Source organism: Ogataea philodendri (genome assembly GCF_020536065.1).
Source record: "Ogataea philodendri strain CBS6075 chromosome Unknown scaffold4, whole genome shotgun sequence".
Lineage (NCBI taxonomy): Eukaryota > Fungi > Ascomycota > Pichiomycetes > Pichiales > Pichiaceae > Ogataea > Ogataea philodendri.
The window spans coordinates 108,669-124,728 of record NW_025763821.1 but is presented as its reverse complement, the minus strand read 5'-3'; the positions used below and the strand labels follow the sequence as shown (position 1 = coordinate 124,728).

The following is a 16,060-nucleotide window of genomic DNA, read 5'->3' as shown; positions in this document are numbered from 1 at the left end:
CCGACCTTGAAAAATAATATATTTCTTATCGCGAGCACAATCAGGCATGTTTCCGGCAGGACCTACCTACGTTCAAGACGACAAACGCGAATCTCTGGAGCTGGCTCCGCTGGCTCACGTTCACGATGAATACGATTCCCGGCCAATGGCCTCTTCTTCGGCGTTCCAGTCGGGAAAACCAAGCATGTTCAACGATAAGACGTTCCAGGACGATACGGTGGAGAACTCCACAGAAGTGTTTGAAGAAGATCCTCTGGAAACAGTGGAGTATCCGGACGGCGGATGGAAAGCGTATTCCACGGTGGCTGCGTCGCTTCTCGGGCTCATTTGTGCTTTCGGTATCATGAACTCTACCGGAGCCATTGAGTCATATCTTGAGAAGAACACTCTCAAGACGATCCCTACCACAACGATCTCGTGGATTTTTGCTATATATACATTTCTGAGCTTTGGAGGGAACTTGTTTTCCGGTGCTCTGTTCGATACTTATGGTGCTAAGAAAGTGGCCGTTCCCGGGGCAGTGCTGCTCTGCGGCGGGCTTTTGGCAACGGCCAGTTGCACACAAGTGTGGCAGTTCGTTCTCTCGTTTGGTGTGTGCTGCGGGATCGGCTGCGCACTACTGATGGCCCCGATGGTCAGCTGTATTGCCCATTTTTTCAAGCAGAAACGAGGCCTTGCTTTGGGAATAGCCATGCCGGGAGCAAGTATTGGTGGAGTGATCTGGCCGTTGGTGTGCAACTCGCTGTACCCAAAGATCGGGTTCCCCTGGACAATGCGTGTTCTTGGGTTCATATTTATGGGGATCCTCACAACCAGTTGTTTGCTCATTAACGACAGACTGGACGAGATCTCCAACCAAACGTCTTCCAAATCAAGTGTCTGGGCCAAAGTCAAGGAAAGCATTGACTTCAAGACTTTGAAGGACCCCGTGTACCTGATTCTTGTCGGAGCACTGTTTATGAACGAGTTCTCGCTCATTCTGTGCTTCACCTACATCCCATCCTACGCTCTTGACAAAGGCTATTCGGAGTCGTTCTCCCTGATTGCTCTTACAGTGGTAAATGCCTCAGGAGTCGGTGGAAGGTATCTTCCTTCACACCTTTCAGACGCATACGGCAGATTCAACATGATCCTCGCGATGTCGGCAATTGCCACGTTCGCTGTTCTTGTGCTCTGGCTACCATTTGGAAAATACAAGCCGGCTTTTGTGATTTTCTGTATAGTCTACGGCTTTGCAACCGCAGCAACTTTGGCTCTCACGCCGCTGTGCACCTCGCAGATCTCCAAGGCCAAGGATTTCGGTAAGCGGTACGGAACAGCCTATTTCTTTGTCAGCTTTGGTAACCTGATCTGTATCCCAATAGGTATAGCTCTTACCAAGACGTCTGCTGGCTACAACGGTATGTTGGCGTTTGCTGGAGCTGGATCTTTCTGTTCTACACTCTTGTTTGTTCTTGCTCGCTACAAGTTGGCCAAGTTCACCTGGAAAGCCGTTTAAAGTGTTCAAAAAGCTTAATTAATCGTACGTACATACATGTTGCCTATATTATTTAAAATCCTAAAATGCTGCCGGTGGAGTACGTGAGAATACTCGAATTGGCGCTCTTGAGATCGGACGTCTCCCAAAAGTTGTCGTTGCTGCTCTGGTGTCTCCGACGACGACGGGACCTGCTCTCGCTGTCGTCACTGGCGGATACCACCACCCCTTCGGATAAATTGGAGATCAGACTCTCTTTGCGGGCAGAAATGTACGGGGCCATCGGCCCAGTCTCGACGTCCTTCTTGCTGTTGTCCTCGGTATCTGTCTCGTCGTCCAACTGCTCGAATTGCGGAAGAAGATCGGACGTGATGATCAAGTTCTTCAAAAAGAAGGGGATGTACTTCTGTAGACTCTTGTTGTTCATGAACTGATCACTATCGCGCTTCTTTGCGGTCTGTGTGTGCATCGTCGTAATGGTCGACGTGGAGACGGTGCGTGTTGGCATCTGCGGAACAGAAGAACGTCTGCGCTTGGCTCTGACGGTTTTCCTCAAAGACGTGGATAGATCCTCCAACACACGCTTCAAAACAATCAAGTCCTCACTTGAATAGCTCAACAAAATGCCGTCTCCGTAAAACTTATTAATGGCGGTTGCCTTATGGAGGTTGGAGCCCTGGAGCTGGTGGAGGTTGGAAAACGTGGAGTCGTCCACGCCCCAGGCCTTGATCAGATCCATGGCGTCGTTGTCCAGATCCGACTGGCCTCCTGAAAGATCGTGTAATAACACAGAAACCTGCTGCCGTCTCCAGCTGTCTATTCTCGAATTAAGATCCTCCTTCTTGTAAGGAGTGTTTGAGTCGATATGGTCCTGCAGATCATCGATCAGCGAGTCGTCATCGTCATCGTTCTCCTCCCGCTCGATGTCGACATAGCTCTCTTCATTAGTTGTTTGTCTTGAGGTGCGGTCTGCGGTCGTGCTTAGCAAATCATCGTAGTACGGATCATCGGACGGTTTTCCGTGTTCCGACTGGCCAGGAGAAAAAAGAATCCACTCGCTCGACGAGTCCAAGATATCTGATGAAACGCTTCCGCGGTGGTCTGGACTGGTTCTGGACGGATGTAGCGGCGATCTCTGGTGCTGGGTGTGACCGTTCGCGTTCTCTGCTTCCAAAGCAGCACCCGTAGACGGGGCTCTTCTTATTCTGCTGTGTCTTGCTCTGAGCGAATGGAAATCCAGGTTTGCAAGGTTGACGTTCTGTTGTGCCAACGACGGCTCAAATGAGCGCGTGGACGAAGACGATGACACGGTAGAAAGCTCATTTGAGGGATATTTGGTCCTGTTTGGAGTTTGCGGATTCACCACAAACGAAACTGAATTCGAAGCCATATTATGGGTAAAGAAGCTTCAGCCTGAAGAAAGCCAACTATTAAGCGCACTATCCGATTAACTGGAGACTTTGGAAGAAGGCGCCTAAAGGTTTCAAAATATGCTCAAATATATTTATATTCGCTTGTCTTATCAATTTCCCCTTATATTTGAATAAAATCCGCCTGTGTGGCGCACAGCGCAACAGAAGCAGCCCAGTGACGTAAAAAAAATCCCGTGTGCGCGGAAATCGCGTGCCGTTGAAAATTAGTGGCCGATGGATTGCTCCTGGCAGGTTTCTTTTGCAGAACATCTCTGCATCGCAAAACAAAGCATACTATTAACCTCATTACATTAATTAAACGCATCTCCTAGTATGATGCTTTAGGCACTCTCATCAGGCTTCACGATAGCACTGATGAAGGTTGCCTCAGTATATCCGTAGCCATGTTCGGTGCGTTCAACCGTACCATTCTTGATCAATTTGAACTCAAGCTCATTACTAAATTGGAAAATGTACGGCTTGGTTCCAGCAACTCCACTAGCAATGTTCTTCACAAACTGAGGCAACTCATTCATCACGTCCACACGCTCACTGAGTTGTTTTAAAGGACCGGAGATAACTGCCTTCAAGTCCTCGCCCCCCACGGTAAACTCAATCTCGCCAGGAACGTTCCATCCCGAGACTGAATCCTCATAGGTCTTGATATGCTTGATCTTATTATTAGTGGATCCCAAAATAATCTTGCCCTCTTTATCAGCAACCATGGCAACACTGACGGTTGTGGTGTTGTACGATTTAGGAGTGGTAAACTCCATCACAACGGCCGAGTACTCGGAAGATTGGTAGTTCAAAAAGTTCCAAGTAGCAGCAGCGTGATGGGGCTTCATTCCTTGCAATGCCATCACATACATGCCCAATCCTGAGTCAAGTTTAACTGTGTCCTCAAAAAGCTTGTTTCCTTCAAGAGAAATGGTACCAGTGGACTTACAACGAGGCCAGAAAATGTGTCTCATCGAGCCCCATGGGTTCTCAATATCTGTCCCGTAATATGTTGTGCCGTCTTTGCCGAACTTGATGCCTTCGCCAACAAGCTCCATTGTTAAATCAACAACACTCTGCGGGGTGACCGAAGACTTGATCTTGTAGACCTTTTGGGCATCGTCCAGTTTGATCGACAGATTGTCAGCGTAGAAGTTAGCTCCGTCAATTCTGAAGTTCTCCAGCTTGGTGGAGGTCCACACGTAATCTTCTGGCTTTGATTTCTTGAATATTTTGAAAGTGAACTGGGCAGTGGTGTGCAATCCAACAAGGTTGGAGTGTATCACCTGAGCAAAACCATAAAAGACGTCGTCCATAAAGTAGAAAGTTTGAGTTTCCACACAGGTTTGACTTGGGACCTTGTATTGCATGTCCTCCAAAGTCAAAGGAGAGTAAAGAGGCTCGCCTTGGGCCAAATCCGAGCACACTGGATGGATCGATTCTGGACCATACTCTGGCTCTGCGGTTCCTGCAACTACCGAAAGCCCCGATTGAACTAATTTCCACATATTTTTAATCAACTAGTCTTGTAGTGTTCCCACAACAATACATGGTAATAATTTTTTTTTTATACTAGCATACACAAAGTCCAGAGACACGTAACCAGAAATGACAGACAGAAATTATTGCTGGTTGCTGCTGCCAAAATCATTCATCGTAGGACTCTTCGTCTTCCTCGTCTTCCTCGTCGTCCGATTCATCTTCTTCATCTTCCTCCTCATCCGCAGCATCTTCGTCAAACACTAGCGAAGCGTCAAAGTACAAGCTTGGGTCCAGTGCGCTGATATCACAACTTTTTGCTTCGCCATCCAAAAGTAACTCGCTCATCAGTAAACCTGTAGCCGGAGCGTTATTAATCCCCCAACATGAATGTCCAGATGCTAAATACAAGTTCGTGACATTAGTCTCACCAATCAGAGGCCCGGAAGAGGACGGAACGTCCAAAACAGGCAAATAACATGCCTGTCTCTTTAAAACTTTACCGGTTTTCAATGTTGGAGAAACTTTGGAAACATAGCCGAATAACTTATCACACTCCTCGGTCACGATCTCAACATCGTCGGTTGTTTCTGGGATCGGCACCGAGGCGTCGCCTTCGCCACACACGTACACCTCGTCTTTTCTAGCGTACAACTCGGGGCTGACGAACTTGTACCTGTTCAGACGCAACTCGGTAAAAACTGCGAACGGCGAAATGTCTTCCTCGTTTTCGGGCTGAACAGTAATCGAATGAGCACGCAATCCGGAAATCGGACAATCTGCAAGAATCTTGGAGGTCCAGGGTCCAATAGACATGACCACTTTGTCTGCACTTAGTTCCACTAGTTGGTCCGCGGTTTTATCGTACTGGGCCTTGGCAGTGGAAGGATAATATGACACCCCCTTACACTCTCCCGAGTCTTCATCGATGATAATATCCTCCACTTTGCCGATGATAAGCTCCACAGCCCCTGTTGCAATGCATTGTTTCAGAATATGTGTTGTAAATTGATACGGATGCACCTGGGCAGTTGTATTTTGATTTCCCAAATGATTCCATCCATCTATAAGTCGTTGGTCGATCCAGGTTAGGCCCTCAGGTAGATCGGGACTCGAATCTGCAGAGTTCTGGCTCTCCATGGAATAATTCCTGGTATTTTTAGTGATTTTTGTGGATTTCACCTCGGTAGCATCCTGCTCTGCCTGTTGGCTTCTCTTGGTAGTTCGTTCTCGTTTCTTCACATCCAGGTTCTTCAATCGCGTCTCTGTGATGTCCCCCTCCACGCTGATCGTGGTCAATCTTCTGTAACCCCATTCCTTCTCGCCGTTAAATTCGGCAGCTAAGTCTTGATGCAATTGGAAACTCAACGGCACTATCTGTTGCGGAAACGCCCATAACGCCAGCAAACCTCCGGCCTTGCCCGAGGCTCCTCCAGCAACACGCTTGCTCTCGACAATTGTGATGTGGTGTTTTTCTGGATCAAAGTTCGGGTGTCTCGTTAGATAAAATGCTGAGCACACCCCAATAATTCCAGCACCAACAATGACAAAATGGGTCTTCCCGTGGTGGCGTCCCGATGGGAGAGACGAGTCCGTTAAAAAATCAGGCCGTTCCGGGGGAATTTGCTTCTCTGTCCCCATGCCTGTTGTCAACTGTGTGCAAAACTAAATTTTCCTGTGTTAATTTGTATATCTATTTTTTTGGCCACCTCTTGAGCTCTGCCTAGAAAAGTTGCGTGAGAATTTCAATCGCCTTGCACCGCCGTGATTAATATTATACCTCATTTATTATGCTACACCGACTCCTCAGAGTCGCTAATATCTATTTGCTTTCCGTTCGACTCCACCTCAATGTCACTGAGCTGGTCGTCCGACTGGTCAGAGTCAACGACGTCTTGCTCTTCCTCGGACTCCGACTCTTCGTCGTCCTCGTCACTGCTTAAAAGACCAGCGTCATCCAGCTCTTCCACGTACTCCACTTCGTCCTCCTCGTCCTGGTCGCGCTCCTCCAGCCCAACCATCTCTCTCTTGAGCTCCAGTCTATCGGTCAGCATGCTAAACTTACCTCTCAGTTCCAGTAGTCTGTCAAGGTTGGCTGCTCTTCTTCTCATCGTGGTAGCAACCAGACTCAGATTTGCAGAGTTCTGCAAAGCACCTCCATGGAAAATTAAAATGTGCTTGATCCAGTACACCAAGTTTGTCTGACGGTTACCATTTCTCGAGATTCTCTCGGCCAAACGGTCAAGAAGTGTGCCCACGTAGATAGAGTCCAGCTTCAAAATGGTGTTTCTGATCACTGTTTCGTCCTTGTTGTTCAGAACACTCTCCAGCAAAGAATGATCGTTCGATTTGAGTGCCTGCGACAGCACAGTAGTCAAAGTTCCAGCAGTGGCACGGCCAGACTTCTTGGAAACAGTGCCGTTACTACTGGTTTGAATTGCCTGCAACCGTTCAGCCAAAGTCATCTCGTCCTCTTCATCCTCATCAGACCCGTCCACGTCTCTCAAATTATCGCCAGAAGAGATGATCGCATGGCTCTCGTTGTAAGTCTTGGAAGCAGCAATGTCGTGGCCAAACTTAGAGAATTGGGTGAACTTCAAAACAGGTTTTGGTTTTTCCACCACAACGTCTCCCTTCTGTTTGTATTCCTTGTCACTGTCCTGCGAAAGAACCCACCAATCCAGAGTCTCAAAGAACGGAACGCTCGAGTCTTCGAGCCAGGTGACTGTAAGCTGTTTTGGCGTCAGGGTGACGTTTTGAATAGGAAGACTCTCTACCAGATCCGACGCAGGACGGCTCACCGTCAGCTTGGCGTCGCTTCTGTGAGTGTTGACGACTTTCTTCTTACGCTTAAAAGGCGAGCTGGCTGTGTCTGCTGATGAGTCGTGTTTTTGGAGAGGAGCATTAAAGATCTCGACGGCCCCACTTTCTGTGGTGGCAGCCAAAATTGACATGTCGAACCCGTTTTCTGCAAAGGCGAGAGAAACAACCGGCTCCTCAGCCACAAAGACGGCCAACGTAGAAGCCTTGTCTATAGAAATGGCGTTGATAAAACGGTCACCTTGCGCAGCAGTGAAAATTATACCATCGTGAACGCTCAAAATCGTGTGGATTGGAGAAACATGGCCTGGGAAAGTCTTGACAATCGAGTAATTGTCAACGGGATCAACAAGGTACGTGGAATGCGATCCCAGAAGCAGATGCGGTTGCTCGTTATATGTGATGCTAGCCAGTTTGGACAGTGTTGTTTCTTCGCTCAATGGTCTTAACGTCTTGGAAACCTGCCAGCTCTTCAAATCAAGCTCAAACAAGGATCCCTGCGAATCGCAACTCCAAGCGATCTTGGATAAACCGTTGTGGTGGAAGTCTGTGCTGGATATGTGACTGGAGGTAGTAATCTTGTGTATCACCTCATTTCTGCTGGGAGAGTAGATATACACCGACCCGTTGTCCAAAGACAGTGCCACTAATTGATCCTCCAAGGAGGCATCCAGGCGCCTGAGTTTGGTAGACTTGACGGACTCTGCTGGCACATGGATCCACACCAAAGAGTTCACTCTAACGGCCTTGTCGAACGGGTACACGTTGGAAAAATTGTCGCCTGCGTCTCTGCACGACTGAACACGCAGCGTGTGCGAATTCAGCGAAACAGCAACGCTCGCAAAGTACTGTCCCGTAGCATCAAAGGCTGATGCAACAAGAGACATGGATGTGAATATATTTCTAAAATTTTTCAACACAGCCCGACTTTTTTAGAGAGCGCCAAACAGGAGAAGGTTTTTAGAAAAAAAAGTTATGGTCAGCATAATTGTTACCCGGCCGGGAAGAACGGTCATTTGGAATTCGTTTCCCACGATATAAAAAGCGTGCAAATTTCCAGACTGGTTGGAAAAAAAAATGGCAGATACGCGGGTAATTATCAACATATAATTTGACATCCAGGGCCTATCACCATCTGCAAGAACGCCATGTCAGACAATCAGCAACCGCAAGACGAATTATCATTGCCCAAGGCAACAGTGCAGAAAATCATCTCGGAAGTTCTCCCGTCTGAGTTCAGTTTCACCAAGGACGCTAGAGAAGCTCTTATTGAGTGCTGTATTGAATTTTTAATGATTTTATCCACAGAGTCTAATGATATCGCCGACAAGGAGCTCAAGAAGACAATTTCTACCGACCATGTGCTCAAGGCGGTGACTGAGCTTGGTTTTGTTGACTACCTGCCTGTTTTGGAGAAATGTTTGAGCGAGTTCAAAGAAACTAACAAAGTTAAGGAACGCAAGAATAGCAAGTTCCAGAACAGCGGGCTGTCTGAGGAAGAACTTTTAAGACAGCAGGAAGAGCTCTTCAGAGCAAGCAGGAACCGTCTTCAGCAACAGAATGTCAAGGAAGAGAGCGAGTAATGTATATTAGCGGATAGAGATGTATATTAATGTCATAATAGCACAGCCGTGTTTTTGGTTAATATTTACCTTTTTTTTCATAACTATCAGGAAAATATTTATTTACTGATTAGGTCAGTGATGAACTGCTGTTTTTCCGGAGGAAGGAACCGTCTGAGTTTTTCTTGTTCTCTGGAAAAGAACGACTTGAACTCGTCTACCACGTTGATGGCGTCTATTGGCGTGTCCTTGGTCAACTGGTCAAGTTCCTCGATGTCGTCTTCCTCGCTGTAGCCGTCTCCATCGTACTGGCCAAGCTCCACCAGTTTGGTGATGGCCATGTCTCTTTTCATGAGTGTCACTCTTCTTTCAATAGCGGCAGGCAGTTTCTCGAACGCGGAAACGAGACGGTGCAAAATCACGTCGTTGAAGCCCGAAAGAGCGCCCACCTCCCCGCTAAGCAAAGATATCAGTGCAAGAATCTGTAGCTTGAGATCGTACACGGTCGTGAGAAGCGTGTCACTGTTGTTGAACCAGAGCTCGATGAATTTCATGAACGCGTCTCCGAAGGCCTGTGCAGTTGCAACCGGACGCACAAAGCAGGCCGAGATGAACACCTTCATCAGCGGCTTGAGAGTGCTCTCAAACACCTCACGGTCTTCTGGGTTGGATTGCAACTTGATCGACGTTTGCAAAACTGGTTGCAGTATCTGCGGCAAAACAGGCTCGATATTTGGCCCCACAGACAGAAGGACCACTTGTAGTAGCTCGTACACAAACTCCACCACTCCTTCGTCTCCGTCAAAGTCGTCTGTGTCCAAAAGTCTAAGCACAGAAGTCAAAAACTGTTGCAGGTGCAAGTTGCTATTGATATCTGCGTTTTTGAATCCGTAAGTGCAAACGGTGTCAAAATATGCCAGGTAGTTGTCGAAGTACTCAAATCCGTAGTTCTCAAACGAATCCATCACGCACTCGTACAGACTCCAGGATTCGGGTATCATGGCCTTGAGAGTGTAGTTGACCGACTCAAGCAGATCCATTGTCTCTGTGAGAAAAATTGCTAGTCCATTCTCAAGAACAAATCTGGCTGTTGGGTCTATGGTCTTGAGCAGCTGGTATGTGATCTCCTTCTGCGATGTCATAGTTGTCACCATTGTGGTGAACGTGTGCAAGATAGACGAGGCCTGGTACTCTTTCTCTGTCTCCTCAGAAGTCTGTTTATCCGAGTTCAAGCTTTGAAGCTTGAGCAGGTCCTCCGCTAGTCTCAAGAACTGGGCGTTCAAGTTTCCAGCCAGTTGAGTAGCAAACGGCTCCAAATCTTTTGCAAACTTGGCAACAATATCGTCCATAATGTTGTTGATCAGTTCCATCTCCAGAGTGTTGCTCAACTCCAGCAACTCGGCCATGATCAAAGAAATCTTTGGAGAGAGCGCAGTAGCAACAGGCTCGTATGAAATCAAGTACCGCAACGAGTCGATGGCCTCGATCTGAAGAGGCAGAGGGCTGGATTTGTTGAAACATTTCAGCAGCATCTCGTATATATCACTCAACAGCTGGTTGTCTTTATAAACATGGCTGGTCATTGCGACAGTCTCACAAGCTCTGGTTTGCAACCATTTGAAATTTGAGTCGCACAACTGAGGGAAGATGAACGACTTGGTGATATCGTCTAGCTGGTCTCTCATAGGACTGTTTTGCTTTGCAAGCTTCATCCACAGGTTGCTCAGGATCCTGAGACCACCCTCAGCTCTCCAGGCCACCTGCTCGTCAGTCGGGTGAAGCTGTCTTTTCTGGAAAATGTCGTTCAGAATATTCATTACCACGTAAAGTGAATCGTCAAACCGCTTAGCGGTCAACGTGTACATCAGCTCATTTGCAGCCACGTCTGCAGTTTTGGAATCATGAGTGATGTCGTAGTACCGTCTAAGATATTCTTGCGGGTCGTCCTCAAAAAGCTCCACGGTTTCCTCCGAAGCACTAAGCATCGGAACAACGATATGGTTGAGGATTGGATTCAGCTGATCTTTAATTGATCCCCAAATCTCGTCGTATTGCAAACACTCGCCAATGAAGGAAACTAAGTGATAAAGACAAGCCTCGCTGAGCCAGTTGTCGGAACGGGACTGCGACCATTTGCCGATCACCGTCCAGTAGTGTTGCAAAATAGTAGGCAAGAAGTGGGTGATCAAATTCTGTTTCAGAGCGGGTTTAGCATCGTTGGTACAGTGTCTTATTCTGAGTCTGTGCAAATTGTAGAACGACCACTTTTGACACTTCACCAAAGGTTGCAACGAACGCTCCGAAACGTCCAAGTCAGCAAGGCTCTTTGTATCCAGGTCGATGATTTGGAACATGTACCCGCACCATTTGCTCAGCAGATTCAAATCATTCTCAAAATAGGATGGGATCTCGGTAAAAGTGCAGTATTTGTAGATTTTCAGAATCACATGTATGAGTTGACCCATTTGAGCGTTTGCGGTTATCTGCGGAATATACGACTCCAGAAGCGTCTCCAATGCCGGGAAGAACCTGGAGACCAGCGAGTTTATGAAAGACCGACTATCTGCGACATCGAAACGGTGGCATTTAGAGACCTGATGAACCAGCAATAAGCTCGCGTACACGTAATTGAAATCGTCTGAATGTTCGTTCAACATCTTGTATGCCGATTCTGTCAGCTCTCTGTCCCATCCCGACTCTAATCTAAGTATATGCTCCATTGAGGAGGTGACCTGTTTGAGAATTGTCTGATTGTCGGTGTTGGTAAGAAGAGAGGAGACAAGTTGGTACTTGATCCCAGATTTCTCCTCTGAACCAATTCTATGTGACAACAATGGCTCCGGGGAGCGGTCTGTGATGAACCAAGAATGACGGATCCGGTTCTTGACAAACGTGATTGCCACTAACCGGATGTGTAGAGGAAGGGTTTGTTCCGAAGACAGTTCCAAGCAGTTGATCAAAACACCCTGTTGAGACAATGCCGCCAATAAGCTGCGCTCCGAGGAGTTCCGCAACGCATTGTCGGGAGACAACGTGTTCACCAAGTGCTGCAGTAACTCGTCCTTATTCATATGGGAACCTTTGATAAAAAAATATGGAAAAAAGCTGTTTACATAATCCACCTGACTTCTAGCCCCTGGTTGTTTGCGTTATTGCTCAATTCGTAACTTAGGCACATCCCATCGATATACACCAAATAGAGCATATATCTGTAACGGTCGAGCCTTTGGGACGTGATTCCAATCAAGGTACGCACGCCAAAGTCTCCGCTCAGACACAACCGTTCGTAGTTTGGAATCACAAATTCCTGGCGGAACCCGTAGATGCCCCGGAACGTTGTGAGACGGAAAACCGACACCAGACCAGATTGCGAGCCAGCAACGTAGCAATTGAGGTCGGGAATCACGAAACTCAGCGAGATTCGGTTCGAATGCAGCCAGTCTTCGTTGAACGGCTTGAATTGGAACACTTTCGAAGCTGTCGCGTTGCAGATCAACTTGTCGGCACGAAACAGGCCCAGTCGAAGTGCCGTTGAAACGAGAAGAAACTTGTTTGAAAATTGCGCCGTAACGGCCTTCTCCTGCCAGTATTTCTTGCAGTTGAAAGAAACGTGTGATTTCTGTTTCGATCTCTGGTTCGTCAAATAATATTCGTCGTACACCTTCTTGATCCGCCGATAGTTGTCAGACAATGACGCAAACGGCTTTGGCTGCATCACTGGGTGCATGTTGTCCAGAGCCACGGTCGGAATAAAGAAGTTGTGGAAACATGAAGCCAGCCCAACATGGCTGGACGAACATTCGTCAGACTCGCAATCAAGAATTCGGCTCTCGTTGAGCATCTCGTTGATTATCATGTTTTCAGCCATCCACTCGTCTCCGGTCAATTCCCCCACTGAGTCCACCTCTTTGAAACAACTTGAATCAACATAAGTGGTGGTCCATACGTTGTCTCCTAAAAGCGCACGGCTCACAACGTATGGTCTTTTCAACCGGATTCTGTCGAAATCGCCAAGACCTTCCTTCATTGGACCATGATTGTAAACCATCGGGAACTTGAAAATAACCAGTTCCCCACTGATCGATGCTGCGCTCACGTATATTTCGTCCTCGTCCCTGATAAAGCTGACAGACGGGACATTGTGCAATATTTGATGGGTCTGGATGCTCTGGTGCTTTCCCCCGTCGTCAAATACATGCAACTGAATACTCTGGCTGTTATCGGAGACAACCACCAGATTGTTGTACATATCTATGCCCCATACAGAAGATGATGCTGTGAACTCGTAGTTGGGGCTGTGTTTGACATTTGAGCCGGCATTCTGGGGGTTGAGCGATTTTACCAGCTCGCAAACAGTGTACAACAGTACTCTGCCATCGTCACAGCCCATGGCCAGCGTCTCCTGGTTTTTGAACTCACCAATGATCATGTAATTAATTGTATGTGGAAAGTGTAGCATGGTTGCGTTTTGGCGATGAGTCGAAGTGGTTGTTGCTGGCTCCGTGTGGATGATTGCTTCAGCGTTTCTCTTTGGCTCCAACTTGCTGCATTCCAAGGAGTACACATAAATCGAAGCCTGTATCCCCACAAACACTTTGGAGTATCTTGCAGAGCAACAAACGATGTTGTTTTTGTACTTCCCTGGCCTTGCAAACTCCATCTTTCTGAACCCTTGAAACGCAATATCCAACGAGTCCTCGAACTTCTGTGCGGGCTGCGACTTGATCGGAAACTCAAGCGAATCTGTTCTTCCAAAATCCATTGCTGATTGAAGCTTTTTGTTGCCTGGCCGGTTCTCATAGTTTTGAAACGTATCGTTCGAGTTCAACGGACACGGAGACTTGTGGGTATTGGGCACTGTATAGTCTTCGCCGCCGATGATCGCGTGCGGGTAATGGCTTTCGCTGGTATATATGGTGTTGCTGTCTATTGTATTTCTAGTTCCCTGGGCCACTTGAACGTCTTCGTCAAAATCATCATCATGGGGCGGGAAGGCCATGTGGTTTTCGGCATAGAATAAGTCCTGATCTTGCACATTGGCCTCTGTGACAACGAGCGACTGGAGAGCGTTGTCTTCAAACCGCACACTGTAAACATCGTCCTCATCTTCGTCTCTGTCGCTGGCGTCGCTAGAATCCGGAAACAGATTGTAGCGCTCGCTATTCCCGCTCAAAGACACTGCCTCTGCGGATCCCACACTAGGCCGCACAACTTTGCTCTTAATCCCGTTCAGTGCCAGGAACCGTTCAAACCGTCTCTGGTGGTCAAAGTCCTGTATTCTCAACTCCCGGAGCTCTTCTCGCGCAATCTCTTCGCTATCGCTGAACTCCATCATGTCTTCTCGCTTGGGTGTGGCATATAAGGCGTCAATCTGACGTCGATCTCGCGCTTGTTCGGTCTTTATTATATCACCTAAATCTAAATCCCCCATAATTACTTTTTGAGGTCGATCGTCCTTTAGATAACGTTACTCATTACTCATTACAATTACCGCTCTCTGTACTCCAACGCCCGGGTTGGAGATCGCGACCGGGACCGTTCCTGCGACTGACTTGATTCTGATCTTCTTACCACGGGAACATACGTGGTATCTTGGCGAATGGACCGATCTTCTTGTGCCGGAGACGGTTTGGCTCCCAAACCAAGGTATGGGATCCTAGGTTTGGAGTTAGACGGCCTCGAGCCTGCTTTCGACCCGTTCCAACCCATTCCTCGCAACATCGCCTCGCCAAACTTCTCAACGGGCATTTTCTCGTAGCTCGAAAGTGTTGGAGCCTCGCCATCCTCAGTTTCCTGGGTAATCAATGGAACCGACCGCGACGATGGCTGAGAAGCTGTGGTCTTATTCTGCTTGTTGAGTCCAAACTCGAGTTTGGGTGACTCTTCCAACTTCTTTTCCTCTTGGCGCTGTTTCCTTCGTGCCTCCCATCCAGACGCTTTCACCACAGGCTGAATTACCAAAGGCTCTTCCTTTTTCTGTTCAATGTCCTGCACAGAACTGATTTGGGTTTTCGTTTCAGTTTTCTCCTCTGCTCCAAACAGATCGTTCTTCTTCACTGCCGAGGCCTTCTTCTTGACCGAGAACCCAATTTTGGATCCCGGTTTCTTCAAAGAGAAGTTCATCCAAAATAAATAAAAGATATTTTATTATTTCTTGTCGGCCATGTTTATAGTAAGAAGAGTCCCACCGCCAAGATTTTTGGTTTCTGTGCGAGCATTTGCCAGCAAGCCAGATCCACAAACATCAAACGAACAAATAGCAGACCGTATCAATGAGCAGACGTCGAAATTGATCAAACAGATAGAGTCCAAGAATCCTGGAAATAACGGGTCCCCCTTGAAAGAGTATGTGAATTCGATCATTGAAAGCGAAAACTTCAAAAACCTGAAAGCCGAGTTGTCCAAATTCAGTGCAGAAAGAGCCAAAGCCACAGAAGAGTACTCGAAATCGTTCAGTGAACGGCTAAGCAGAAATGCTAAAGAATTAAAAAAGAGTGTCACGATAGCATCCAACCTGGTCAATGATGTTACTGGATACACCAAGATCATTCAGCTACAGAACAAGATTAGTCAGAACGAGAAGAATTTGAGAAACTTGAGAAACGAAATCACTCAGGCCAAGTATGAGTCCAAGCTGGCTATGGAAGAGCAGAGCTCTTCACAGAAACACATCAACGAGCTCTTGGAACGCAAACATAATTGGAATACTAAAGACCTGGAACAGTTCACCGAGCTGTACAAGAATGGCCACGAGTTGGAACTCAGCGTAGAACAGAAGTCCGCCAAAGTCACAGAGCTCGAACAGAGAGAAGACGAGATGCACAACGAATTGATCCAAAGTATCATGGAAAGATACCACGAAGAGCAAGTTTGGTCGGACAAGATTCGCCAGTTTTCAACGTGGGGCACCATACTCATCATGGGAGTCAACTTGCTGCTGGTGCTACTTGTTCAGTTGGTGTTCGAGCCATGGAAGCGGTACAGATTGTTAAGTTCGTTTGAGCTCAAGGTGAAAGACCTATTTGAGACCCAAGGAATGGAGAACTGGGGCAAGCTGAAGACAGAGCTGGAGGTCATAGAGCACAAACTGGCCAATTTCGAGCAAGTCGAGGGACTGCTACCGGAAAATTACACCTGGGAAAGCATCAAACAATGGGGGCTAAAACTGAGAGGCTTGTTATTCGGAGGCGAGATCTACAAGCTGAATGTCTCATCGGCAGAATTCACGACGTTCTTTGGGGCGTTCAGCTCGCTGTTCCTGTTTCTGGGCGTCCTCATATCTAGACTACTTATATAGACCGGTCGACGCG

General features: G+C 47.5%; 17 protein-coding genes across 17 annotated transcripts; 7 read left to right on the top strand and 10 right to left on the bottom strand.

The window, feature by feature from the left end:
- Positions 1 to 46: 46 nt before the first annotated feature.
- OGAPHI_000990 (uncharacterized protein) lies at positions 47 to 1,498 on the top strand (the record flags this gene model as incomplete). The annotated part of the gene is made up of 1 exon (XM_046209145.1): positions 47 to 1,498. The coding sequence occupies one exon, from the start codon at positions 47 to 49 to the stop codon at positions 1,496 to 1,498; it is 1,452 nt and encodes a 483-aa protein (XP_046063900.1).
- Positions 121 to 363, bottom strand: OGAPHI_000992 (uncharacterized protein; the record flags this gene model as incomplete). Its single annotated transcript, XM_046209147.1, has 1 exon — positions 121 to 363. The coding sequence occupies one exon, from the start codon at positions 361 to 363 to the stop codon at positions 121 to 123; it is 243 nt and encodes an 80-aa protein (XP_046063902.1).
- Positions 487 to 978, bottom strand: OGAPHI_000991 (uncharacterized protein; the record flags this gene model as incomplete). Its single annotated transcript, XM_046209146.1, has 1 exon — positions 487 to 978. One exon carries the CDS (start codon positions 976 to 978, stop codon positions 487 to 489), a length of 492 nt encoding a protein of 163 aa, XP_046063901.1.
- Positions 1,499 to 1,550: 52 nt separating the features above from the next.
- On the bottom strand, positions 1,551 to 2,867 carry OGAPHI_000989 (uncharacterized protein; the record flags this gene model as incomplete). The annotated part of the gene is made up of 1 exon (XM_046209144.1): positions 1,551 to 2,867. One exon carries the CDS (start codon positions 2,865 to 2,867, stop codon positions 1,551 to 1,553), a length of 1,317 nt encoding a protein of 438 aa, XP_046063899.1.
- On the top strand, positions 2,125 to 2,928 carry OGAPHI_000988 (uncharacterized protein; the record flags this gene model as incomplete). Its single annotated transcript, XM_046209143.1, has 2 exons — positions 2,125 to 2,257; positions 2,654 to 2,928. 2 exons carry the CDS (start codon positions 2,125 to 2,127, stop codon positions 2,926 to 2,928), a joined length of 408 nt encoding a protein of 135 aa, XP_046063898.1.
- A 302-nt stretch (positions 2,929 to 3,230) lies between these two features.
- Positions 3,231 to 4,397, bottom strand: OGAPHI_000987 (uncharacterized protein; the record flags this gene model as incomplete). The annotated part of the gene is made up of 1 exon (XM_046209141.1): positions 3,231 to 4,397. The coding sequence occupies one exon, from the start codon at positions 4,395 to 4,397 to the stop codon at positions 3,231 to 3,233; it is 1,167 nt and encodes a 388-aa protein (XP_046063897.1).
- Positions 4,398 to 4,438: 41 nt separating this feature from the next.
- On the top strand, positions 4,439 to 4,846 carry OGAPHI_000986 (uncharacterized protein; the record flags this gene model as incomplete). Its single annotated transcript, XM_046209140.1, has 2 exons — positions 4,439 to 4,441; positions 4,550 to 4,846. The coding sequence occupies 2 exons, from the start codon at positions 4,439 to 4,441 to the stop codon at positions 4,844 to 4,846; spliced, it is 300 nt and encodes a 99-aa protein (XP_046063896.1).
- Positions 4,537 to 6,009, bottom strand: OGAPHI_000985 (uncharacterized protein; the record flags this gene model as incomplete). The annotated part of the gene is made up of 1 exon (XM_046209139.1): positions 4,537 to 6,009. One exon carries the CDS (start codon positions 6,007 to 6,009, stop codon positions 4,537 to 4,539), a length of 1,473 nt encoding a protein of 490 aa, XP_046063895.1.
- Positions 6,010 to 6,161: 152 nt separating this feature from the next.
- Positions 6,162 to 8,075, bottom strand: OGAPHI_000983 (uncharacterized protein; the record flags this gene model as incomplete). Its single annotated transcript, XM_046209137.1, has 1 exon — positions 6,162 to 8,075. One exon carries the CDS (start codon positions 8,073 to 8,075, stop codon positions 6,162 to 6,164), a length of 1,914 nt encoding a protein of 637 aa, XP_046063893.1.
- On the top strand, positions 6,220 to 6,573 carry OGAPHI_000984 (uncharacterized protein; the record flags this gene model as incomplete). Its single annotated transcript, XM_046209138.1, has 1 exon — positions 6,220 to 6,573. The coding sequence occupies one exon, from the start codon at positions 6,220 to 6,222 to the stop codon at positions 6,571 to 6,573; it is 354 nt and encodes a 117-aa protein (XP_046063894.1).
- A 261-nt stretch (positions 8,076 to 8,336) lies between the features above and the next one.
- OGAPHI_000982 (uncharacterized protein) lies at positions 8,337 to 9,644 on the top strand (the record flags this gene model as incomplete). Its single annotated transcript, XM_046209136.1, has 3 exons — positions 8,337 to 8,767; positions 8,885 to 9,040; positions 9,158 to 9,644. 3 exons carry the CDS (start codon positions 8,337 to 8,339, stop codon positions 9,642 to 9,644), a joined length of 1,074 nt encoding a protein of 357 aa, XP_046063892.1.
- OGAPHI_000981 (uncharacterized protein) lies at positions 8,870 to 11,821 on the bottom strand (the record flags this gene model as incomplete). The annotated part of the gene is made up of 1 exon (XM_046209135.1): positions 8,870 to 11,821. The coding sequence occupies one exon, from the start codon at positions 11,819 to 11,821 to the stop codon at positions 8,870 to 8,872; it is 2,952 nt and encodes a 983-aa protein (XP_046063891.1).
- Positions 11,822 to 11,859: 38 nt separating this feature from the next.
- On the bottom strand, positions 11,860 to 14,181 carry OGAPHI_000979 (uncharacterized protein; the record flags this gene model as incomplete). The annotated part of the gene is made up of 1 exon (XM_046209133.1): positions 11,860 to 14,181. One exon carries the CDS (start codon positions 14,179 to 14,181, stop codon positions 11,860 to 11,862), a length of 2,322 nt encoding a protein of 773 aa, XP_046063889.1.
- OGAPHI_000980 (uncharacterized protein) lies at positions 12,476 to 12,682 on the top strand (the record flags this gene model as incomplete). The annotated part of the gene is made up of 1 exon (XM_046209134.1): positions 12,476 to 12,682. The coding sequence occupies one exon, from the start codon at positions 12,476 to 12,478 to the stop codon at positions 12,680 to 12,682; it is 207 nt and encodes a 68-aa protein (XP_046063890.1).
- Positions 14,182 to 14,237: 56 nt separating the features above from the next.
- On the bottom strand, positions 14,238 to 14,873 carry OGAPHI_000978 (uncharacterized protein; the record flags this gene model as incomplete). Its single annotated transcript, XM_046209132.1, has 1 exon — positions 14,238 to 14,873. One exon carries the CDS (start codon positions 14,871 to 14,873, stop codon positions 14,238 to 14,240), a length of 636 nt encoding a protein of 211 aa, XP_046063888.1.
- A 24-nt stretch (positions 14,874 to 14,897) lies between these two features.
- On the bottom strand, positions 14,898 to 15,299 carry OGAPHI_000977 (uncharacterized protein; the record flags this gene model as incomplete). Its single annotated transcript, XM_046209130.1, has 1 exon — positions 14,898 to 15,299. The coding sequence occupies one exon, from the start codon at positions 15,297 to 15,299 to the stop codon at positions 14,898 to 14,900; it is 402 nt and encodes a 133-aa protein (XP_046063887.1).
- On the top strand, positions 14,914 to 16,047 carry OGAPHI_000976 (uncharacterized protein; the record flags this gene model as incomplete). The annotated part of the gene is made up of 1 exon (XM_046209129.1): positions 14,914 to 16,047. One exon carries the CDS (start codon positions 14,914 to 14,916, stop codon positions 16,045 to 16,047), a length of 1,134 nt encoding a protein of 377 aa, XP_046063886.1.
- Between the last annotated feature and the right edge of the window lie 13 nt (positions 16,048 to 16,060).